The following is a 24,293-nucleotide window of genomic DNA, read 5'->3' on the forward strand; positions in this document are numbered from 1 at the left end:
CATTGTAAAAAACAAAAATTCAATAGCAATTCCCTGTGACAGCTATTTTTGTAAATAGTTATATTTATTGTTCCCTCCTTTAATTTCTCTTATGGCAGTCTCATCTAATCCAAAGGTTTCACATAATCTGTGCCTATTATTTTAGATGTGTTATGAATTTGATCACTTCTGTTTCTCTCTTAAAGCTTCTGTCAGAAGGCAATTCAGCCCACCTACAATCTTGATTCCTCTTTGGACATGCCTCTCCACTGATTTTTCAAATCTGATGTGAAACTGTCATGATTTGGATGTCTCAGCAGATGGGATGAATTTGAGACCTTTGTCCCCATTAGAAAGACCCAATCTACCTTGATCTGATGGATTTCTCTAATTTAAGCAGTCTGTTCCCACACGTGCATTGTACCTCTCTCAACCTTCACTTCTTAATGTTCTTTCTCTCTTCCACACCTCCGTCTCTGCAATTTCTCTCATTTCAGAGTATTCCCCAGTTGCCCCACGCTCAGCTTAGCTCCACTGCTGCACCTTTCTTCCCTCCGCTATTACCTTCGTCTATCCCTGCCCTGTCCTCCTGCTATGCCCATTTCATCTCTGCTCCCTTGAACGTCTTGTTTATCCATTTGGATAAAGCATATTCTTCCTGTGTTTTTAAAGCACTGTACAAATTGGTATATCTGTATATATTTTCATAATTATCACATTACAATTTCAAATAATACTATGCATAATTCTCCTATTGAGTTGTTCAGTTTACCCAACATCCCTATTTCTATTTAACTGATGCTGTAGAGCAGTGCGTTGGTCAGAAAGCTTTGTACTATAATTGAGTAACAAATTATTATTTTCTTCTCATGTGTTCAGTGAACTTCTTTTGCAGATCTTTCAGCTCAATTCATTACGAGCAAATGGAGAAGCATTTGTTTCAATAAGATTTTAATCTCTAGGACTATCTTTTGCATCAGTGACTTTTCATTGTTAATTGCTTTCTTGTCCCCCATTAAGGTGTTCTTGCAACTGCTTCATCCAAGCTAAGCTCCCTGTCTACATACACAGTTTGAAAAGGCTCTTTTCTACTTTTTAGGTAAAATAACCACTGTTGCCTTCTTAATGCAGCAGTGTGGTTGTTGTGTATTTTCCTCCCTTGATGCTGAAAAAAACTGTACAGAACCACCTCTCAAAGGAATTTTAGAAATATTCTGAATTCCCCCCCAGATACATCAGAATACAAAAAATACTTTTATTATTTCATAGCACCAGTTAAGAACACCAGGACACGTAGTCTGTGCTGGATGTTTGTGAGTGAGTTACCATTGATATTAATGATTTAAAAGGATATGCACTGACTGGAGCACACCCGTAATGTCTCATAGTCAGCCTACTGAGAATGATTTTTATTATAACTTCTTCTAAACCTGTTGCTACTTTAAACCCCATAACGGGCACAGGAAGCAAAGACTTCAAACAACAATTTTAAATATGCCCCACATTTTACATTTTGAAATAACAAAATGAGGGGATGAGTTCAAGTTGTTCTCTCCCTTTTCAGAAATCAATTGGTTGTGAATTTATTATTTTAACACAGCTGACAGAGAACATACAGAAGGAATTCAGTAATGAAAAGCATTTGGGGGTTTTGACAGGTCTTGGCTGAAATGAAGTCCTTCGAGACCAGCATTTGGAGGCAGAGGTGAAAGTAGAAATTGGTTTACCTGAAGATCTCTGTATATGGGGTATAAATTTTCAAGGGAGACTGCCTGCCAGTGTCAGGGCTTATCTTTTGACACATCCAGCCTGAAATCTATCAAAATCTGGAAACTTCTTGACTTTTCATTGTAACTTCTATATGTGTGATTTTCTACACAAAACTGTTTGCACAGGTCCTAAAAGTTTCCCAGAAATTTTGTGCTAATTTTACAGTCTGTACAAAACCCCAAATCTTTTTTTACCTACGTATGTTGTTAACTCTAAGCATAAGCTATTTTTAAATAAAACTAATTAACTCCTTCCAATATTAAAATTATCTATACAAGTCATAGAATTTTGCAGCTTATTTATTTATTATTTTTCACAATAATTTAGTCCAGTTCCCTGAAAAAAAAGTTAATGCAGTCTTATTGCTCCATAGATCCATGCAGCAATTATATTGACAGGTTTTAATGTAAAATAGTCTATTTTACTTGTGTTAGAACTGCAAGGCCATGTGGGTAGGCACGAGTGAGGTAGATTGTGTTCTGTCTTCTACATCATTAATATAGCTATTGACAAAGGTCTACTCAGTAGTAGTTGTGTAACAGGATGTCAGAAATATAATTTGAAGCCTCTGAGCTACACAGTGTAACTGAGAGTGATAGTGATTAGCAGAACTTTTATTTCTTAGTAGGTTATTGCATAAAAGAAAAGTCCAGGTAAATTTTCATGTTCAGCCTGACTTTAAAAGTCTATGGGTTAAAGAGGTCTGTGAATATGTTTCTTTTAACATGAAAATTTAAGCACGGTGAAAAGTTGTTTCGCTTGTAAGCTCTTTGGTGCCGTGCTCATATTACACCCAACAAAGTGGGAGCTGTATCCCTGATGGGCTGAGGGAGGTTACAGGAAGATGTCTGAGTAACAGTAATAGCAATTGCACTGAAAAAGAAAATGAAAACCCATCACACTATTTGAAGAGCCATTCTATCCATGCATGCTGTAATATGTAACATAGATAGAATACATTTCTGTGTAATTTTAAATCTTATTCTTAAGTGCTTCTAACCTAGGAATTGAAATCAGTGGGATAAAACTGGCTGCGTTCTAGGAATTTTTCCCCAGCACTCAGAGCATGCACAGAATTATACTATTATAAAATAATCCTTTCTTGGGGTGATGCTTATATATCTTTGGAAATCAGATTACTAGTTATATATTTATTTACACATTCGGTATTTACTGTCCAAAATAATTCAGCCATGTGTACTTAGGGCACCGAAGGCAAAGCCAAGCCCTGAAGCTCTCAAAGCTGAGTCACATTAGATGGCACAGTGATGCACCATATTCATCCTGAATTGTGCAAACCAGAAGATATTGCTTGCATTTGAAAATATTGGCAACAGAGTATGTTAACTCTCGTGTGATCACTGGAATGCTCTGTGCTAGCTTTTGAAAACATAAAATGTAAGAAAAATATGAAAACCCCTATAACCTCCTATCAGATGTTGCAGCTGCCAGAGTGTTCAGCAGGAGTTAAAGATGGATAAAAAGTAAAAGGTACAATCCATAGAAAGGGGTAGCAGATGAGCTGCATTCAAGACAAATAGATTCTTCATGAAAATGCTGACATTTATTTTTGATATTAAAAATTCAAATGCAAGTGTTTAATATGTCTCATACACATCAGCTCTTTCTGTAATTCTGGGACTGGCACAGTTTTGCCCTTAGTCATTTGGGGATTGCTTTTCCATCCGCTTTGATCACATTGTGCTTCTGCAATATTCCCACTAGTTATCCTAGAACTCTGATAACTGAATCTTGTTTCATCTGCCCTAGAAAATAAAATATTATGAAGGAGACTCTCAAAAAAAAAAAAAAACTGTGGAGGAGGAAAAAAGCAAACAACCACCCCAAAATGCTTATTAGCACCTTTAATATAAACATTGGTATTTATGAGGATTTAACCACACTTCTCAAAAAAACTTAAGCACGAATATATAGAATGCACAGCCAGTATCAAACCTTTTCTTTCCTACACAAAGGAAAGCATTTATCATTCTGGTAACGCAAGGGACAGAAAACAATGCCAATTCACAAATAAAACCTCTCATGATTTAATATTGTTGTTTTGTCCCCTGCGATCCTAAAATGATAAATATTGTACCTTCTTTTGTCAGTATCAGAAACACTTTCATATGTGGAATAAAGGCACATTCATTATATTCATATTGGGGTTTTTTCCAGATTGCTTTTTCCAAGCTGTTTCAGTATACATCATACCAGTGATATTGTGCCAGCTTTCTTGTGGTCATTACAAAGCTCCACAAATACCTGCGAAGTTACCAGTTTCATTTCTATTTATTACTACTTTTTGTTGTTGTTATTATTTATATTCTTGAGGCTTTCAGAGGCCTCACTGTGGCTTGGGACCTCATTACGTCGAGAGGTGTACAAACATGTACCTAATCTAGCCTATGAACGCTGGAATTTTACGTGCCGTGCAAGTGTCCGTGGAGCGTGGTCCCCTGGGAAGCCCACAGGCAAAATCTGTTTGGTCTGTTAATTTTTTCCCCGAAGGAGGAGGGATGGGACAGAGGGGACAGCACTTTTCTCTAACTTTCTGTGCGATGTGCTCCTGAGAAGATGCTGTGAAGGGTCAACGCCTATGAAATTTATGCAGAACGCAGTAGTCATTCCAGGTGAAATGTCTGTAGCTCCATCTTCATCCCACCTAGCCAACAACAATCCGTTATGGTTTTGCCTAGTATTGCAATCTCTCAGTAACTCAGAGCATATCTTGATTTCAAAATGTTTCTCCGAAAGTAGTTGTCTTTTGCAAATAATCTCAGTACTCTAAATAGACTTACATTGTTTTCAGTGGAGGATACACAAACGTTAAGCACATTATGTTTGAAGAAGAGCTGTCCTGGCTTCAGTGTGATACCAAACCATCTCTCATTGAATGCTGGCATCAGAAAACATAGTCATTGCACTAAACCTAGGCAAACTAGCTAATCACTGTGTTAGCATGCATTGGTTAATTTTTGTGTAGCACTTTGGAGATAACAAGCTCAGTATTTTAATACTATTTTTTCTCCCTGGACACATCTCTTTTCTTCATATTTAAAGCACTGTGGAAAGGTCAGTAAATATTGATTTTATAAAAGAAAGCTCTAAAATATGACTTGAAAGAGCTAGTTTTTTGAGGAGGAAAAGAAAAAGAGAGTGTGAAAATTCAACCTGTTTAAGTCAGGCCTTCAATTTGGAGGCCCAGATTTCTCCTACCAAGCCTTAGATCTCTTAAAAGGCTCATATATGGTTAAGCATTTGTTTCACTAAAAAATTCTCATTTTCTGGGCCTATTGCAACTGCTGGTATGGACCAGAAGAGGCAAGTTTCAGGGCAATAGGTTGATTTTACCTGGGTAAATAGAAAGGCAAAGAGTAGGAAGCCAGATGAAAATGTAAAGACTGTATCGTGACTGCGTCCTAGATGAGGCACCCAGTTGTCTAAATTACTGAGCATATGCAGCTTCAGCAGAGCACAGCAATGACGTACCTCACCCTAAAGGCTGTTTGTTCCTGCAAGAGCCTCCTGGCCCTACTTCCCTCCCCTTGAAATCCATCTCTGTGGATCTGGAGAGGACTCAAACCCACACTGCCTCAGCCTCTGCGGACCTTCAGCAGCTTCACGCACATCTCACACTGGCACAAAGGATAGCTGTATCCTTGAGGCCATCCCAATGAGAAAAACACAATTCCAACCCTTCTGCAGCGTGAGTAGTGACAGTACAGTTAAACACATCAAAGATGAAAAGTTGCATAAAAAATGTGCGCTAGTTAGCACACCGCTTTTAAAATCTTGAATGTAAATATTGTTCTTAAAGCACATGTGGGACTCAAATAAAGCAATAAGGCTGGCTGTATTGAGATTATTCACAATCTATTTCATCGCTCTTAAAGAAATAATTAGATCATCGTTCAAATGTGAACAGTTATTTTTATCTCTCTTTGTAAGTAGTGGACGTGTGTATTTTTCTTGGAAAAGAACTGCCCACTAAAATGAGAAGTCAGGAGAAGGACAAATAGTATAAAAGATTGTTAAGATGTTTGCAGCTTTTAAAACCTGCTATACTACCACCTCTTCACACTAGTACAATCAAAAGAGATGAAAGAATGTGGAAGGGAATTAGAATAGTCTTAGTAACTAACATCAGATTCACAAAGAGAATTCCTGATTATTGGAAGTCTAAGTAGAGAAAAACAAGTACTTTGTAAAGGCAGTTCATTAGTATGGAGACTCAAGCTTAATGGAACAAGAAGAAGCAAAAATAAGAATGGAAAATGGAGGACTATTTGGAAGGAAGGCAATGCAAAATAGTGTAGGAAAAAGCCAGGAATCCTATATATTCCACTGTCATTATATTGAATGCTTGTCCAGACAAGACAGAACAAACAAAAATCAACTCAAAAGTTCACACGTCCGGACACAAGCCTTACAGAGGTTTAGGTAAGTCCCTCTCATCTCTGATGCTTCCCCTTTGGGGGGACAATACCTTCTATTTCTGAACCTCACACACTGTTAAATCCCATTCCCACAACTGGCTTTTTCCCCCCTCACCTTTTAAGACAGGTGAAAGGTATCACCTTTTAAAAGCCGGTGCCCCACCTGTTAGAAACAAGGTGCAGTTTGCCACTGATTACCTACCCTTTCCATTCTTTGCACCCAAGCTTGCAGCAAGCTTTTGATGAACTAATCCTAAGCAGGAACCACGCTTTTTATTATTGCCGCCTTTTCTATTCTTTATGAAAATCAATGTTTGCTTATGGCTGCTTCAGAGTCTCAAGTGTATGGTGTCTAATGGTATTGCTTTAAAGTTTTATATTTTATCTTTATAACTTAGGATAATTATTTATAGTTGCAAATCATAATGTAGCAGCATTATGGGAAACAGAATGCTGGATTGCATTGCAAAGGGAAGAGCAGATTCAGGGTTTATTATATTATTATATTATAGAAGGCACTTCAGAGGCTACGGAAGAAAGAAACTCAAATTGTAGCAGTTCTCAGAAGCTGGGATAGTACAAAACAGATTTCATTCACAACACACTCTTGTATCATCATCACTGTATATATAGCCATTAAAGTATAATTGAAATATAGAAAATCAGGAAATGAGAGAACTGAAGCTAAGTTTTTCACATGTGATCAAAAAGCATATGGGAAAAAATAGAGGGGGAAAAGGTCAGCAGTTAAATAGAAAACAGAAGACTCAACATAATTTCTGCTTTTAAAAAACAGATGGGAGATTTAGCAAAATTGCAGTGAGGGAATTCTAATGTCCTGCTGAAGGTTTGTTTCTCCTTCATTACATTATAAAAACTTTTTGAAAATACATAAATGAAAACTAGCTCCTAATCACATCCTGGAAATATGAAGCCAGCATGGTGCTTTATACAGCACGTCAGCTTTTAATGAAAATATTGTGAAGAACAATGCACAGAATTGCTCTGAATTTTGCCTGTTGTCTCAAAGAACCATCCTGACATTGGAAAACTCCAAGCAGAGTGGATCACTCGCCACATCTTCTTCTCCCTGGCTTCATTTCTGCCATTTCTTCCTGCCATGACTAGTGATGAGGAAGGGCTGTTGTAGTAACTCTTCAGTATCTGAAGGTTTATTGTCATTGAGCCCATCTTCCGGGAGCTGACACTGCTGGGAAATGGACTTTATGAGAATTTCTGGACTGTATCTTTCACTTGGTTTCTACCTTTTACTTTCATATCCATTTAGTAGCATAAGTCCTGTGCAACAGGAAATGAGTGAGAGATTTTACTTTGTTGTATAAAAAGGTGGTGTGCACATCAGGCTCAGATTTATGCCAAATCTCATGCCAAGAGAGGAATATTTCACAGCTCCTGCAACTCTTGTGGATGTAGTTCCTAAAAGGAGAAACACTGAACCTGAATTTGGTGTGTCAGGAGGAACTTTCTCAGGTTTTTCCAGTTAAATCCTCTAGATGCAAAGCAGCATCTAGAGGAATGTTTTAAATGGCAGAAGTTACAGTTTGGTAATCTTCGTACCAGAATAGTTCTTTTAAAATTTTTAATGGGATTGATAAATGAGACAATGAGTGCTACTTGTTGGAGTGTGAGCACACACAGAGCTAGGTAACAAGCTGTGACTATCTACTGTCAGTTTTCTAGTTTTTCCTCTCCAAACTAGGAAGCATGCCTAGGGCATATAATATATTTTCAGTGATATGCAGTCATAGTATTACTATCTCGCAGTTTCAGGCATTTGCTCTACCTGCATATGTCACACAAACAGAAATGGTTCTCTGCTACTATAATTTTACTGATATTTATCTATATTGACTGTGCAGGACCAAGTGTATGTAATCAATTATGAACACACAGTGTTTGAAAAGGAACCCTATTTCCATACCTTTCAATAGTAACCAGGTCTAAGTGTGTCATTTTGCCTGTTAAAGTCATAATATAGTGTTTTCAGTGTAACATAGAAGATTCAGGAAAGGATAAATGAGTAGCTGTATAGCTTGCCTGTATATACTGGAATCCCATTCAGAATTATTCCCTTTCAGTGCTGACCAGGATTCTGGTAGGGCCATTTGTATAAAATGTTTGGGTTTTTAAATTTTTTTTATAGTTTGAGCTTTTCAGCCTTTTACCAAGCTTTTCTGCTAGAATTAATAAAAATCAATATTCTGCATAAGCTGATACTAGCTTTGCTGATGGAGCCACCCTAATACTGACAGCAGGGCATTTGTGTCTTCTTTTTTTTATTATTTTTTCCTTATTCTTTGGCATTAGTGGCTACTGAAACTACAAATACCCTTATGTTAGGGATCCTAAGGACACTGAAGTTGTCACTTTAGTAATATTTCAAAATATGGTTCAAAATTCTGGGCACGCTTTCTGTCCTGTTGACTTCATTCTGTGTTACATTCCCAAGATCGTTTATTTTGTCAGAGTGACTGCTGGCTATGTAGCTGGGGATGTACTGAATGTCTAATTGTGGAAATCAGCAGAATACTGAAAAACTGGCATTGTTATTTGGCCAGAACCAAATTACAAGCCAAACAGTGGTTAGAGCGATGATATATTGCAGCAGTATGTTGGAAATGGAAAACAAGTCCAGCACTTCATCAACCTTGGAAAGCAAAACTTAACAAGTGAGAATGCATTATGGGAAAGCACTGCAGATACCATGCCTACTTCTGATTAAGCTGCAATCCTATTGAATTTCTGGTGAACAATAATAATTCGTTTGTATGGACATATTCATCACTTTCTGGTTTAGATAAAATTTTTGATAGTGGAAGAAAAACCCAGCACCTGCAAAATAAAGGTGCAAGAGTGAGAAACAGCATCTTTGAGGATTATTGCTCTGATCTTCTTCCTTAAAAGTAAATGATAATGTAAGTAGTGTTGTTTTATCTCCAGTGGGGGCAGAATTGTCCCCTCTTGGGCCCTTAAACCTATTGTCTTTAAAGTTGTGTGTTTTGTCTTGAGGAGGAGACTAGTAAAGCTGCAAATCTGACAATATATGTTATGACCCAGATGGAACATTAGAGAGGTATTCAAAAAAACTGAATTTCACCTGGTGAGGTTAATCACCCCAGATTTCCTCTACAGACAGAGAGAGATCTGCTTTAAATAACCCCCTGCAAGCAAGGCCCCTCCGGAGGGAGGCAGCTCCCAGTGAATACCTCTGCCTTTTCTCCTCCTAACTGTTCTCCTGATGGCTCAGTTGCGTTCGAACCTTCTGTTTCCCAGATACTCATACACATATAGATATATGCACGCACACACACGTGCAGATACTCTGATTACTTAATTACATGAAATGATAGTTTAGCACTGTATTAATGGAGGGTCGATCACACTGTTTATATGGATGATAAATCTCTGTCTCACAGGTGTTCATCCTACTCATGATGTTTAGCAAGGCTTTAGCTTTCATTGCAGTGGTTAGAGTCCAACTGCATGAATGGATTTGGGTAAAAAGCTGGTAACTCAAGCTGATAGTTTTTTACAGTTTTCATATCTTCATTTTTCTCTGATTGGCATGCATGATCCCACTAAAAGGAGATTGCTGAAGACAGAGACAAAGAGTAAAATAATGCTGTACAAGTAACCTCAATGTACTGGTCTGGAGGAGGCTTTTGCAATCCAAATGTGTCTAATTACTATAGAGAAGTTCATAAACTAACCCCAACAGGGTCACAGCTGTGATACTGACTTCTAAACAAAACCAATTATAATTTTGTTGGTATTAACACAGGTATTGCTAAAAGTAAGTGAAAAGAGTGCTTCTTCAGTACTCCAACTAGATTTTTTTCTCTTCTACAGAAGTAGGTTTACAAGACCAAATTAGATTCTGGCATGATTAATGCATCTCACCAAATTCTTGCAGAGTAGCAAATTAGTTTATAGTGATTTTCTTGAAAACAAATTAAACAGCTGCACAACATCACAAGAATAGAGACGTTTTTCATAACGTATGGATAAATGATTCAATGGAAAGGAGATGTAATCAAACTGAAAATGTAATCATTTGTGCAAAAAAAAAATAAATTCAAATGTTTCGAATATTGCTGTCCATTATAGAAACCTGTGTAATTACTTGCATTTTGACACATGATGTGTAATATGCAGTGGGAGAGAATCAAGGAATTAATCTGCATGAGTTTTGCACATATTCGAAGCAGATTATTCCTTTTTAGGTATTTTTAATACCCATTGGTTAAAAATTAAAATGCTTCTTTTGCTAATAACTTAAAATAACAGTTATTTTGTCAATTACAGGTGATTTGCCATTCATGTACTTGATTGATAGCTTTCTGAAAATGTTATGTATCCTATAAATTTGCTTTTTACCCCCTAAAAATGTAAACATATTTTGCTACTGATATACCTGTTTGAGTCTCCATAACTTTTATTCAAGAAAAGCAGGGTAGAGAAAGTCTGATCACATGCATAATTATTCATGCAGTAACTACTTGTTGCTTCTTTTTTAATGTAAAGGGGGAAAAAATTGCACACAAAAATCTGCCATCATTTTGTATAAAATAAGCCATGCTGAGAAAGACAATGGAACAGTTAGGCGCACTGTCAGATTTCTGTAATCACCATTTGTGGTCCAAGGTCCAAAAATTACAATAATGGACTGAAATAATAGTCTAACAATAGATCACTTGTCTGTAACTACTGCCAAGGTAAAACTTCTTAGATAAAAACATCAAGATGCTTTAATTCTCTTAGCTCTGCTATTCTGTGGGAAGAATATATTTCTTGACTAAATGTGATGCCTGCTTTATTAATTGAAATTTATTACTGATGAGTATTGCAGCTTTAGGAGCTATTACTAAACTAGTCTAAATGTAACCATTTCCCAAGTCTATTGTAATATCTAAAGTGAGTGAATAAGAGGTTTTGAGAAGCAAGTTTTATCTTCAGACTCAGCAGTAAAGTAGAATTCTTTTTTAATTATTTTTTATAGTCTTTGGAGTCAGTCATATTGCTAATATCACTGGACAGATCTGTGACAAGCTTTGCCAGCGAGCCCCAAGGAGTAGGGTCCAAGAAATAGATAATATACCTAGTAATGTTGTTTAACCATCATAGCTTAAGGTGTGCTTTACTCTTCAAATGTAAAGATTTTTTGGCAAAGCAGAGTGTCAGAGATCTTGGGAAAATATCTGTAGTTCCATTTCTTCCTCTATTTGTAGAACTGTATTTGACTTTAACAGAAGTCTGTATTCCATACACCTAGATTTGGGTTACTTTTCACCAACAGGTTGGGTCACAGACCAGTTTTATGTAGTTCATTTTTCATTCCCACAACATTTTACATTTCTTCATATTAGTTTGTATTCCACTGTTTTCCCTTGAGCATGTCTTAATGCCACTCTTACTTACACTTGTTGTCCCTCCGATCTTGCCCAAGTATTCTTTGACTGTCATTCCTTTGCTTCCTCACCACCAGTAGTGCCTAGTCTTGCTGAATTCTGTTGCTGCAGCCTCTCCAAAACTCCATCTTCCCTCTGCATCACCAAAACAACAGCCCTTGCCCAGGATCTCTGCCGCTTGCTTCTGAATTACTGCAACCTTGAACAACTACTGTCTTAACCACATTTACTTCAGATCTTTTTCTTGACTATTTCTTTTTATTGCAGAAGTAATTTCTAGTAGCTCCACGCACTCTCTTTTTCTAATGCCTCAAATATCATTATTCATCTTCAAGACCCGCCATGATTTACTGTTCTTCGCCTATCATTTCTTACGCAGTTTCAGATGAAAGGTCCTCTCCCAGCTCAGGTCAGCCATTATCTCAGTCTTCCTCTCCCACTTGTTAAGTACGTGCATCTCTGTTTCCATCTGTGCTGCTTTCCCTGGGCAAGGTGCACAGGTTGGATTGGTGTACAGGTCTGATGATACAGTCCAGCTAAATGCAATGATCTCATATTACCTCCTTTTAAAAGTAATCAGTGAAGGACCAGCTGAGGGAACTGGGTTTGTTTAGTCTGGAGAAAAGGAGGCTGAGGGGAGACCTTGTCGCTCTCTACAACTACCTGAAAGGAGGTTGTAGTGAGGTGGGGGTCAGGCTCTTCTCCGAAGTAACAAGCAATAGGACAAGAGGAAGTGACCTCCAGTTGCGGCAGGGGAGGTTTAGATTGGATATTAGGAGAAATTTCTTCGCCAAAAGGGTTGTCAGGCATTGGAACAGGCTGCCCAGGGAAGTACTTGAGTCACCATCCCTGGAGGTATTTAAAAGACGTGTAGATGTGGCACTTAGGGACATGGTTTAGTGGTGGACTTGGTAGTGTTAGGTTAATGGTTGGACTCGATGATCTTAAGCATCTTTTCCAACCTAAATGATTCTATGATTCTTGTGTTCCAGGAGGGCTTGAGTTGAAAAAAGAGTGTGGGAGACAAAAGCTTCAGTTAATCAACATTAGATTGCACCAGTCCCACCGCCATAGTGTCTCCAACTCCTCACTAGGTCCCCTTCATCAGTACGGTGTCTGTTTGCCCTCCTGAACGGACAAGAGCTATCCCAAACTGCCAGAGAGACCAAACAGCCCACGCTATCTCTTAGCCACTGGAAGGCTGGATAGTTTAAAGGCACCAGATGTTGTACAGACCTGGATTACAGACTAAACTACAGATATCTCACACGGAAAGGGAAGGGGAAACTGCCTGACTGTACACAAAAAAAAATCACTACTGACCCCTTGGAGCACAAATATTTCACACAAATATGTAGGGCCATTTCCTTTTCAAAATGAGAAAAATTGGGAAAGGCTGAACATTGCGTAAAAGATCCTTTATTGTATAGTCTGCATTTCCCACAAACTGACAGCAAGTAATTTATAAGTCTATTCTGGGAATAAGAGTTTCCTAGCCCCTTATAGATAGCTGTTATTACTAAATACCAAGGGTATAGTACAAAGGATCATGACATCTCCTCTCTACTAGTGTGTGGCTATTTAATTCCACACTATCATTATTTAGTTTATTATTGTTATGGTTTAAGCTCTGTCTCATATTTTACTTATTTAATTAAGTTACATGCATAAGAAAAGGAAAACATACCTCCTGGACTCGGCTGTCTTCCCATCTAGCAAAAATTATCACTGAAAAAAAATGATTGGGTTACTTGCCTGAAGTAATTTCCTAGTTAGTTTAGTTTGTTTAATATATCTTTCTCATAGTAAGAGTGGTGTCAGCTTAAAATACACATCCATGCACCAAACAGGAAGAGAAGCCCATAAAAAGTCTTTGTGATTCTGAGGGGCTGTCAGCTTGTCCTTTTAAAAAAATTCTAATTCAAATAAAAAAAATTCAATATGACAGGTTATGAAGATTCTTATTCTTCTTGGCAGTTGCTTATGATTGTTTTTTCTCTATGACTAAGCCCGTGATCTCTGGATATCGTCTAGGCACACCTGCCAGATCAGGACCCTCAGATACTCATGAAGGATTTGACTACTTTCTGACTTTGAAATGAACTTAGCTCTGTTGTGAGATAGAGTCGTTCCTCTAGGCATGTACAGTCTTGAACTTCAGATGACTCTTAATTTTTCTCCTGGAAAGTAGGCACTTGAGTATCAGGTTTGTATGTGGTTAGGAGAAGGTTTTGTGGATCATGCTTTTGAATCCCAGATTTTGTTCTGGTTCCATTTTATGTACTTTTGGATATCTCCTGACATGACTTGATCTACAGCACACAAGTGTGCAGCACAAACAGCCTTCTGGCCTTTTCAGTCGTGAAAGTTAATCATGAGTTAGTCTACTTGGAGAAAGTTTGAGTGAGAAAACAGGAAAAGTGTAGGAAGTACCAGACAATCTTGAAAATTCTATCAAACAACTAAACTGAATAAGAATATTCCTAGCACAATGTCTCACAGAAAGTGAGAGATTTTTTTCAGTGGGTACTCAGAAACACTCGCCTAGTGACAACCTTCTTGAAAGTTATGTTCCTCCGCCATTATAGACACTATAGCTAACAGGTATGTTTCCTATGAAGAATAAATGTATGCAGTCCTGGTATGCATCCATAAAGGTTATGGTGAATGTGATCTGCTTCATCAAACTAAGAAACAGATAATACAAAACTGCATTATTAACAAGGTGGGTTTGTATATAAATGTCATTTATACACACATACTGTACATTGCGTATTTAGAAAACTTTTCTTTATCAACCTGAAATAATGATAACTGACAGAACTCATTAAAATTCCCTGTAATAGTAACTGGTAGTTTTATTGATGAGCATGAAATTGTTTTCACTGGCTTCACTGTGTGTTATGGTCATCTTCATGAGGCACTAGAGTCTGTAATTCTCATCACTTAGTATGTCTTCAAACTGTTTAGATCCATTTGTACAGATATTCATGGACATTGCATCTTGTACAATGGAAAGACTTCAAATAACAGAACCTTTATGATAAAAGGACTCTGCCCACTGTTAGGTGACCATGTACGGTAACACGTCTTTAAAGAATCAACAAATGGAAGTAACACAAAGACTGCTGGGTCCTGAAGGGTGAAGCTATTACTTTAACAGTACAGTGTTTACCCAGTCTTTTCTGTTTAAGTCTCTCTGTATGGCAGCTGTCATTTTATTTTCATTGCTTAAGGTCACCTTAAGCAATGACTATAATTTTGGTTAAAACGTCAAACAAATCTAATTGATCTACCCGAGTTGTAGTTATTTTATTGTCTTCAGCTTTCTGAATGTTCTGATTGTGCATAACAATGAAAACGTGTAGAATTTAATCAAATGAAGACATCTATCCAAATGTTATCTCTGAATAAGACATATTTAAATTGAAAAAAACATTTCCAGTTACCTGCCTAACCATGAATCTGAGGTCATTCTTTGTTCCCTTACTTTTAACAAAGGGGATAGTAAGAACTCAATGCATTTCTCATTAAAATGAACAATAGAGGAGGAAAAAAGATTTTAAATATGCACGTCAGCATGTAAGACTAACTTTTTCAATGTAAGGGTTTTTTCTACTTTGAGAGATAGTGTAGCCTTACATCAGTTCAAATGTAGCTGTATACAATCAGAGGAAAAATGTTTAAACATCCCAGCATGGGTATTTCCATTTAAATCTGATTACAGTGAAATAAAACTGTAGCTATTAAAGGTTTAGAAGAACTACAAATACAAGCAGTAAAAGAAGACAGTTAGTAAATGAGGTAGTAAACCATTTCAGCAGGGCAAACAGTTTATAGCACTCAGCCTTCCTGTAGCAGACTGTGCTATTCACTACAGACTCGTGCATTGTTCCCTGAACTGCACTTAAACCTGCAATTAACCTTTCACGCCTAATGAAGCTGTTTTGCTGCAAAATTAAAATATATAGTACTGCCTGTTTTTACAGAGACTGGGAGGAGAGCATCTCAAAATGAATGACTTTTTCAGATGCTTTTGTTCAAATGCAGAATTAAAGTGCTGTTTGTATATAAATCGGGAATGCGCTTTTCAAGGCAATCTCTTTTGATGTGCTGTATTTTATTCCTGTACTTATTAATTGTTTTGCATAATTGTAAAAAAAAACAACAAAAAATTCACACACCAGTAATTTTATGATTAGACACTTACTTGCTGAGAATAAACTATTACCATTTAACTTCCATTAGGAAAGACAATAGTTCTGCTAAAGATAACCAAGTTCATATTGCTTTTTCCGGTATTTTTCTCATTGTGGATGCAATTATCTCTTACAAAAATATACTTTCCACTTATGTATTTGTCTGGGCTCACTTCTTAATGATCTTCCCATACATATCCTTAAAACAAGCTAGAGGTTGATTTAGCTGCATAGAACTAGGTCAGGTTATTTCTATAACATTTAGTAGAAAAACAAACTAAACTTACAAATAGGTCCGGTTCTGCAGCTAGGCTTGAAATTCCAGAAATTAGACTATTAGAGGTGACCCACTGATTCTCCATGTGGGGTGCTTACTGATTCCACTGTTCCTTTCTGCCTCCCTACTCAAGAGTCAGAAGCAACCAAAGGCCATGTATTGGTTTGGAAAATACTAGTTTGGATGGTAGGTAGGACATTTAAATGGCAGCATTCGGGGAAGATGGGTAAAAGTAATAACTTATGAACTGAGGGAACAGATATAGAGCACTATAGGATTTACATTTCCAACTTCAATGACTATAAATGTATTCACAGTTGTTGTTTAGATACAAAACCTGTAAAATACAGAGAATGTTTTGGTTTTTTTCTTTTAATGAATATTTAAGCCACAGCATTTTTATCAAATCTTCTGTTGTATTTTGATGTAAATTCTGCTTGCTTGCAGTGCCTGTGCATCAGCTTGACTTGGTAAATGAAATTCCTTTAGACTGCCAGTCTGAAATAATGAATTGTTCCCCCAGTTAATTGTATTGCTTTGATAACAAGGAACTATGCTGGGCGTAGAGAACATAATAAATGAATTTCATCAGATGATTTGTTTGACGTTTTGAAAAATGATCTTCTGTAGTGACCCGATTTTAATGGAACTCTAACAGCATGCCAGTATATCCCAGTATGCAGCATTAGATTTGAAGGAAATAGTTCTTCCTTTCTGTTAATTGTTATGTAAACTGAGGTTAGCATTATACATGCAAGTATATTTTAAAATATCTTTAAAAAATGGAAAATCTGTTTTCCTAATAATATTCACTCCATTTAGCATACTCCTTAAGCCTAGCTCTTAAAGACAGGATCACATGTAAGCGACCATCAAAATGTTATTTAGGTTTTATCCTTGAATTTGCTAACACTACATACTGCTGATACTTTAAAGGTGCCTCAAAGATTTAAAAAATTTAATTTATCAAAGTCCAATTTAAGGCATCACTAGCTCATGCCGGGAAATAAATGTATATGTGAGAAAAATGACTTGAAATGTAGCAATGATAATTGTGCTTAGCATTTTACAGTATAGTGCTGTACATTTTCAAAAAGCTGTATGCACATTAATTAATTCTTGCAACATTTTTGTGAAGTAAGAAAGGTAGTGTTACAGTGTGCAATAGCATAGAATTTTTCAGGATACTGGAAACCAGAACTGAATCTGACAGTACATCATACACTAAGAAAGAAGCCTGTAGAAACACTTGTGAGAAATATTTTGTGCACAGTTTCTTAGTAGATAAGTGCTGTAATGAGGGAACACCTGAAAAATATTGCAAAATTGGATTCTGTAATAGATAAACTGAGTTTGATATTGGCCTGAGTTAAAAAATAGAGACTGCCTGGTAAACATGATGAAAAGTATTTTCAAGGTTTTCTTGTGGAGTAGTACTGCTATTGGTTAGAGATTGAGATGTATTGGGCAGTATGGAGAATCAGCACCATCTTTACCTACATTATGGGTCTATATAGACATGCTTTTGCAGATATAAGTGTAAGGGTTTTATTGCAGTTGTGGTGTAGTAGAACATATGAATGATGTAAAAACTCTGAATCCATTTCATTGCAATATCACCTGTGTGAATTTAAAAATTAAGAACCACCATGTATTAAGTGTGTTGTCAACCACAGCATTTCAGCAGAAGTCAGTAATTTCTAGCATGCGTGCAGTAAAAAGCAAATCAGAGAGTAAATTCTGAAACTACTCATTTCCTAAGCATGGCTGTCCCTGCCCTCTGTAATACCCTGTTAAGATTATAACAGGTCATGAAATATCAACAACTTAACCAGAATCTGAAAAAGAAGAGTTTTGGTAAGTTGACAACATTTAGAATTTATCCAGGCCAACAGCATCACAGTTCACTGTCTGCTCACAAATCCGTGCATTCTGGAAAGATATTTTCTATCTTTTTGTTCATGGTAAATACTAACTTCTTCATATTCCCAAATTAGGGAGGCATTGCAAAGGTAAATATTCAAGGATACAATTTTGTCTTAACTGTGGTCTCCATTTCTCCTTTATTTTCTGATTTGATAGTTTCATCCATTTCTAAATGCAATGCACAAACATTTAATAAGAGAAAATCCATGTCAGAGAGCTGCTGGTCCACCATAACCATAACCAAGAAAATGGTGATAAAGAGAGGTGCTGCTAAGATCACAAAACAAATCAATAAGAGACTTAAATGGAACTCAGTTCTCCTGATTTCCAGTCTAGTGTCTTAACTGCACTTTTTTTCTTCCTCTGTTTCTTCACTGTTACCAGGTAGCATTTTAAAAAGTGAGAACTTGTTATCTAAGTCTGAAATAAAACTGATCACTTCTGGGAAAGTACAAAAACTTGGCATGAAACTAACCATCACACTGCTCTGGAACTCTTCTCAGGAAAGCTGGGCATTAAATTTTGTTTTTCCTTTATTTATCTTACAGGTCTTGCAATTGCAAGTGCACTGATAGACATTTCACAACAGAAGCCTGCGGACTGTAAAGATAAGAGTTCAGGAGTCAGAAATCGAAAACATCATCTTTCAACACGTCAAGGAACTTGTGTCTGAGATTCAAAAACTACAATTGTATATTCTGTAATGTTTTCTTTTTAAATGGCTTCCATTGAAAGCTATACTACAGCCTCAGTTTTTATGGAGGCAAATCTATGAATGAACATATGAGGTACTGTGCTCTGTTGTAGTCACACAGCCTACTATACCCCAAAGCAGAACAAACTTATGGTAGGTATGAGTATGTTTGATGAGCTTTAATATAAAGAGTGGGTCCTGATATCAACAAAATATGAAACAAAATACCTAGTATTCTTAAACCTGAACATATCAGAGCAGGGAAAATCCTTGAACAGAACTAGGAAAAACTGTACATTGTTTTGTAATGTAGAAGAAAATTGTATAATTGAAAACTAAGCAAATTCCAGGAAACTAAAGGACATTTTTGTATAGCTTAATGTAACAAAGAGAATTGTACAGTTCTTTCCTTGTAATCAGCATTAAGATTTCTTTCCAGCAAGCAGGAACTAAAGAGGATAATTTGGATTTAGGTGTTCTTTTATCATTGCCTGAAATAGGTAGGCAGCTTTTGAATTTAGCATAGGTATAACCCAAGAACACCACATGTAATATTTGAAACATAATTCCACAAAAAAAAAAAAGTGATTTGAGCATTTCATGATTATTTTTCTTTACCTTTCAAACGCCTCAGAAACATAATCTGGCTGCAGCAGAGTGATGGGTGGGCTTTCATGTTTCTGTACCTAAGAGTCTATTCTGAATTCTGAATGATATGTTTTACAAAGAGCACATGTGGGTCCTCCATGCCAGCTAACTGATTAGCAAAATTAATTGAGCACGGAAAAGCTTCTTCTGCAATAAAGTTTGCTTTTTTTTCCAGGAGAGTCTCCAAGATTGCAAATCTAAGGAGAGTTTAACTTGCTGTTATTCTACCTGCTCCCATTTCAGTATTGAAATTAGCTAGTATCTATATATTGTCCTGACCTCCAAGCAGAAGAAATGAATCCCAGTCAGCACTTTGATCCTTGTTTTTATAATAAAGTAGGGTTGTGTTGGGTTTTTTTTTCTCCCAGCTGCAGAATTTCATCTCATTCTCACTTTCACACCAGTTAAGGAATTACCCTGCATAACAAACACTAAATAAATAAATATTTATAAATCCAAGTTGCTTCCAACAGTGGTTCTCAAATCCAACATCCAGCATGGAACCTCACAGAATCAGTACTCAGCAACAAAAAGCAGATGGAAGAGTTTCCTTTCTATAGGACATTAGTCTTTTAGAGGCTCAGTCACCATGACAGATAACCTAGCAAACAGCTTTAATGGCCCTCAGTCTTTTTATTTACTCAAAATTCATGAATATACAAAAGAGTAAGAGAATGCTAAGGGGTAGGTAGCAGATGTGTCATATTCTCATTTACGCATTACACATTGACAGCAGTATAATATGAAACTAGTAGTTTTGTACAAGCTTGTTGAAAGTATAGTTTCTCAACTCCAAATTTGCCACCGTACTAGTACAGGAGAGTGATACAGAGGTATAAATGCCTCATGTAATGATAGACTTTTGGTAAATACGAAAGATATAAAAAGATAATTGATGTTTACTACTATATCTGTATTTTTCATGTTCTTTTTATTTCATGAAGATGATGACATTTTACTGTTTATAGTTGACTACATAGTTACTTGCATGCCATGGTGGTGCAGTAGCAGTAATAAAGCCCTGTTGTGAGTTGTGTTTATTTCGTAATGCCATTCATACATAGAAGTACTCAGCTTAATTTGGATGAAGACTAAATGTAAAAATAACTATAAAAAGGAACGATTGTACAGTATGTAGTTATATCTTATACAGGAGTGTTAGGTTGCATCTAACCATGACCGCTCTATTGTTTTGATAAATTATGCACTTATGAATTATGGTATAATTATTTCTTATGCTGGCATGATTGTTTCAGTATTTTCATATCTTAACATAAGATTATTATACTAAAATAATGCCATCACAACCTTGTGAATTTTATTGCCTATTCTGACCTCAATCTCTTATATCTTAAAACTTTAAAAATTCCTTTTTAAAGCTTCTGTTGGGAACTTTCAACCAGTGCTACTTAGCATAGTGGAAAAAAATGGTCTTTTGAAAACAACCCTTTCTGTCAGTTCTAAAGCTGATCTGTTCAAATGACTATAAACCGATGGAACTGGTTTATATGATGCATACACTTATGAAAAGGAAAGAACCACTTGTCTGGAATATATTCCAAACTCTGTATTATCCTCAACCTAAACATTTCACATAAGAAATATACAGTGTGTGTTTTGTGAATGTACTGGAAACCCCATACACAGAAAGACCATGTAGTCTTGTAGAACAGTTTTGACTGTACTCACTCATAAAGGATTACATTCCTCCGTATCTCAACTGGAGTTTGATAAATACTTGAAAAGCAGGTATGAGTTTTAAAGGGACTAAAATATTGTATTGCAACACTGAAGATGGGCAAATAGCTATCAGCCATTTTATTGTGTTAACAGTTAAATATGTTATTTTATTGTAGAAGAAAAGCATGTTTGCCATGGGATCATTCGGCATTTTCATTCGCTCTGAGAATGTTTTTTTCTAAAGTCTTTTTCTTCTCCCAGAATCCTTGATTGCATGCAAATTAGTAAGGTCATATAATAATAAAATAAATAAATAAAAATACTTCTATAATGGCCATACTTAAATACCAGAAGTTTGCCAACACATCTCAAACCAAAGTTTCAAAATAACTCTTACAGTCTTCTATTTGAAAGGTATAAAAATAGCATAATATGTCTGATAACTACATTTTGTTAGTTGTTGGCAAGTGCAAACTTTTTAGTAATGATCACTGTACATCAGATGAGATGTTTTATCAACTGTCACATTATGATTGCTTCATGAAAAAGCCAATTTTCTTAAACACTGTTCTCCAATTTAACTTTTGAACTCTCTTAGAGTCAGAAAATGTTGAATGGCTTGTTTTACACCTAATGTGATTTATGTTGGATGAAAAATAAACAACTAAGTGCTGTTCGGGAAAGTAAGCCCCAGTGAAGTTCTGACTGTCAGGATTCCACCTCCACTCCCTCAGTCCATGGATTCTGCTGAGGGAAATTCAGCAGCTATGAATTACTGTTCAAAACTTGAGATAGACTGTCCATGGTAGCATGGGTTCACCAGTACTTCAATTCCTCTCTGTACTTGTATATTTATATAAAGGCCTGAAACTACTTAAATCAAATTTGTGCACATATAAATAACACTCTAGAATACTTGCTTCCATTCATTACATTCCTATGAAATGTAATGAAAAGCTAGTTTACCTATACAAAAAATGGTTGTCTATATGTTGCCATTATTAAAATTATATCCAAAAAAAAAAAGGCCAAATTCTAGATATGTTAAAGCATGAAGATACCATTAATTAGGAGCATTCAGATTCATCTGGTTTGAAAATTTTCATAGCTGACTGCTCTCTTTATAGTTAGAGTCCCCTCTCATCTTCCCAAATCAAAAACATTTAGACAAGTTCAGATTGGGACGTGGAATTTGTTATGGGTAAAATCTGCAGCAATAATTATTTTCCAAATAATCTAATGTGGAGAGCTGGAAACCTGATAGTAAGAATTTTAGTTTGGGACCACTTTAACAGATGTTCAGTCTTTATGCATAATAGCTTTCACAGTATTCATCTAAATTATAGAATCATTATGTATCTAATTTCATTACCAGTTTTTTAAAAAGCATCTGAAAGGTTTCTTGACAATAAAGGAAAAGTCTCTGTTAAAGGTAATTAACAATCCCTCTCTTTTTTTGAGCAAAGTTGTCCTATCCAGAATGCTTGATGTTACTGGGGAAAATTAAATAAATTAACTCTATTTTTTCAATCTCTAAGTTGCAGCATTACCTGAAAAGCTGTAGTTTACTGATACTTATTTTGGATCATCTCTAAAGTAAAGTGTAGAATACCTAAGGCTATTTTAGATGTTTATGGCAAATAATAGCAAAACTACTGTTGTCTACAGGTGGCCAGAACTTCCCCTATTGTCTTCAGCTGTACTTGCTTGTTAAATACTAACGAAGAAGAACAAAGCTGGAAAAAACAGGCCTTGCAGAACCTGGGCTTGTACAACTCGGGGCTATATGTTGTTTCAACTTTTTCCTTATTTAATGCTATTTCACTTTCAAAATGAATGCTTATATTTCTCTATGACCGCATATACAGCAATATGTGGTCATTTCTATGGCTACAGATATTTCTGATGTAAAAAATCATCATCTTGTACGTGTAGTTGAAATTATAGTGACCCTCTGAAATTTATTGCGAAGCTGAAAGAGGACTATTATTACCCTAGGCTTTCTTTTGTTGAGACTTCTTTGGTCATGTAAGTTGAAGGTGAGTCATGTTTTGGTAAAAAACATCTCTTTGCACCTTTTCAGATATGTTAAAAACTTCCTTTTTCTGAAATAAGAAAGCAAAGGTGGGAGTGATGAACAACAAGGAAAAAAAACCCACAAACCAGACAACCCTCTTTAAAACATACAGGAAGCATATATATATCTGTATGTATGGAATTATGTAATTGGTTTCACAGCTGATCTGAATCAGAACATTTTTTTCAATTTCTTTATATATTCTCACGTATCGTATTGAACAGTATGAAGACTAAATGAATCAGTGACTATTTATGTGTATATTAATGGTCATTTCTTTATCATTCTGAGTGAGGATATAGAAGTCTGTTTGAAATACTATATAGATAATGTTATCACTTATGAAGTGTTATCGATTATTATCCATTGGCTATCAGTAATTTCAGCTTGTCTGAGACTGAGTACATAAAGTGAGGCAAATGTCTTCCATCCTTTTACATACTTTATTTTTTAGTATATTTTTCTGTAATAGTTTTTAAGTGCTAAGGCCATAGTTAATAATACAGGAAGCTTATATGAATTTGGAGTTTGAGAGAATTGTTACTCATTTACCAGTAACTGTTTACCTTTCTATGTTATCATCAGAACAATGCTTAGCTATGTTCTTTTCCAATTTTAGCAAAAATTTTTTTCTAAAAGACCTTTTGTTAGACAAGAAGCAAGAAATGAATACAATGGGGCTTTTCAAATACAATTCTAGACCTAGAAGATATCTTAAGCATCTTATTCTACTGAAAGTCTGAGTGATTTCAACATTCCTTTCCAGGTCAGTATTTTTCTAAAGTCATTGTTATGACATGATTTTTAGTGGTTAACATGAAAAGGAAATTATTTTTTCATGTGAAGTCCTAAAGCTCTTTTATGATATCCAGTTATAAAATGTACTTGAGAAAAAACAAACATAATTTTGGAATAGAATGTTTAGGATAACCAATATGGATGTTCTTATGCCAAAACTCTACCCAAATTGTCTGTGTCCTAAAGTTTTCTCTCAGAAATTAAATTGGTTAATATTCCTGCAAGTCTCTTCTTCCCCCCTTCCCAGAGCACAAAGAACCAAATGGTCAGGTATAAAAATCTTTCTGTGTGTATTAATACAGGAGGTAATTTTGTTTCTGCTTCTAAATAGATGGTTGGAATATGGCAAATCATGTTCTCTGCTTTAATTTTCCTAA

At 36.0% G+C, this 24,293-nt stretch overlaps 1 protein-coding gene across 1 annotated transcript in view; it reads left to right on the forward strand.

Moving 5' to 3' along the window:
- ATRNL1 (attractin like 1) overlaps positions 1–22,467 on the forward strand; it is a 537,457-nt gene extending 514,990 nt beyond the window's left edge. The window contains exon 29 of the mRNA XM_075026472.1: positions 18,568–22,467. Coding sequence (XP_074882573.1) covers positions 18,568–18,692 — 125 coding nt within the window. The 3' untranslated portion in view covers positions 18,693–22,467. The remainder of the gene's footprint in view (positions 1–18,567) is intronic.
- Positions 22,468–24,293: the final 1,826 nt, after the last annotated feature.

This window comes from Buteo buteo, chromosome 4 (assembly GCF_964188355.1).
Source record: "Buteo buteo chromosome 4, bButBut1.hap1.1, whole genome shotgun sequence".
Taxonomy (NCBI): domain Eukaryota; kingdom Metazoa; phylum Chordata; class Aves; order Accipitriformes; family Accipitridae; genus Buteo; species Buteo buteo.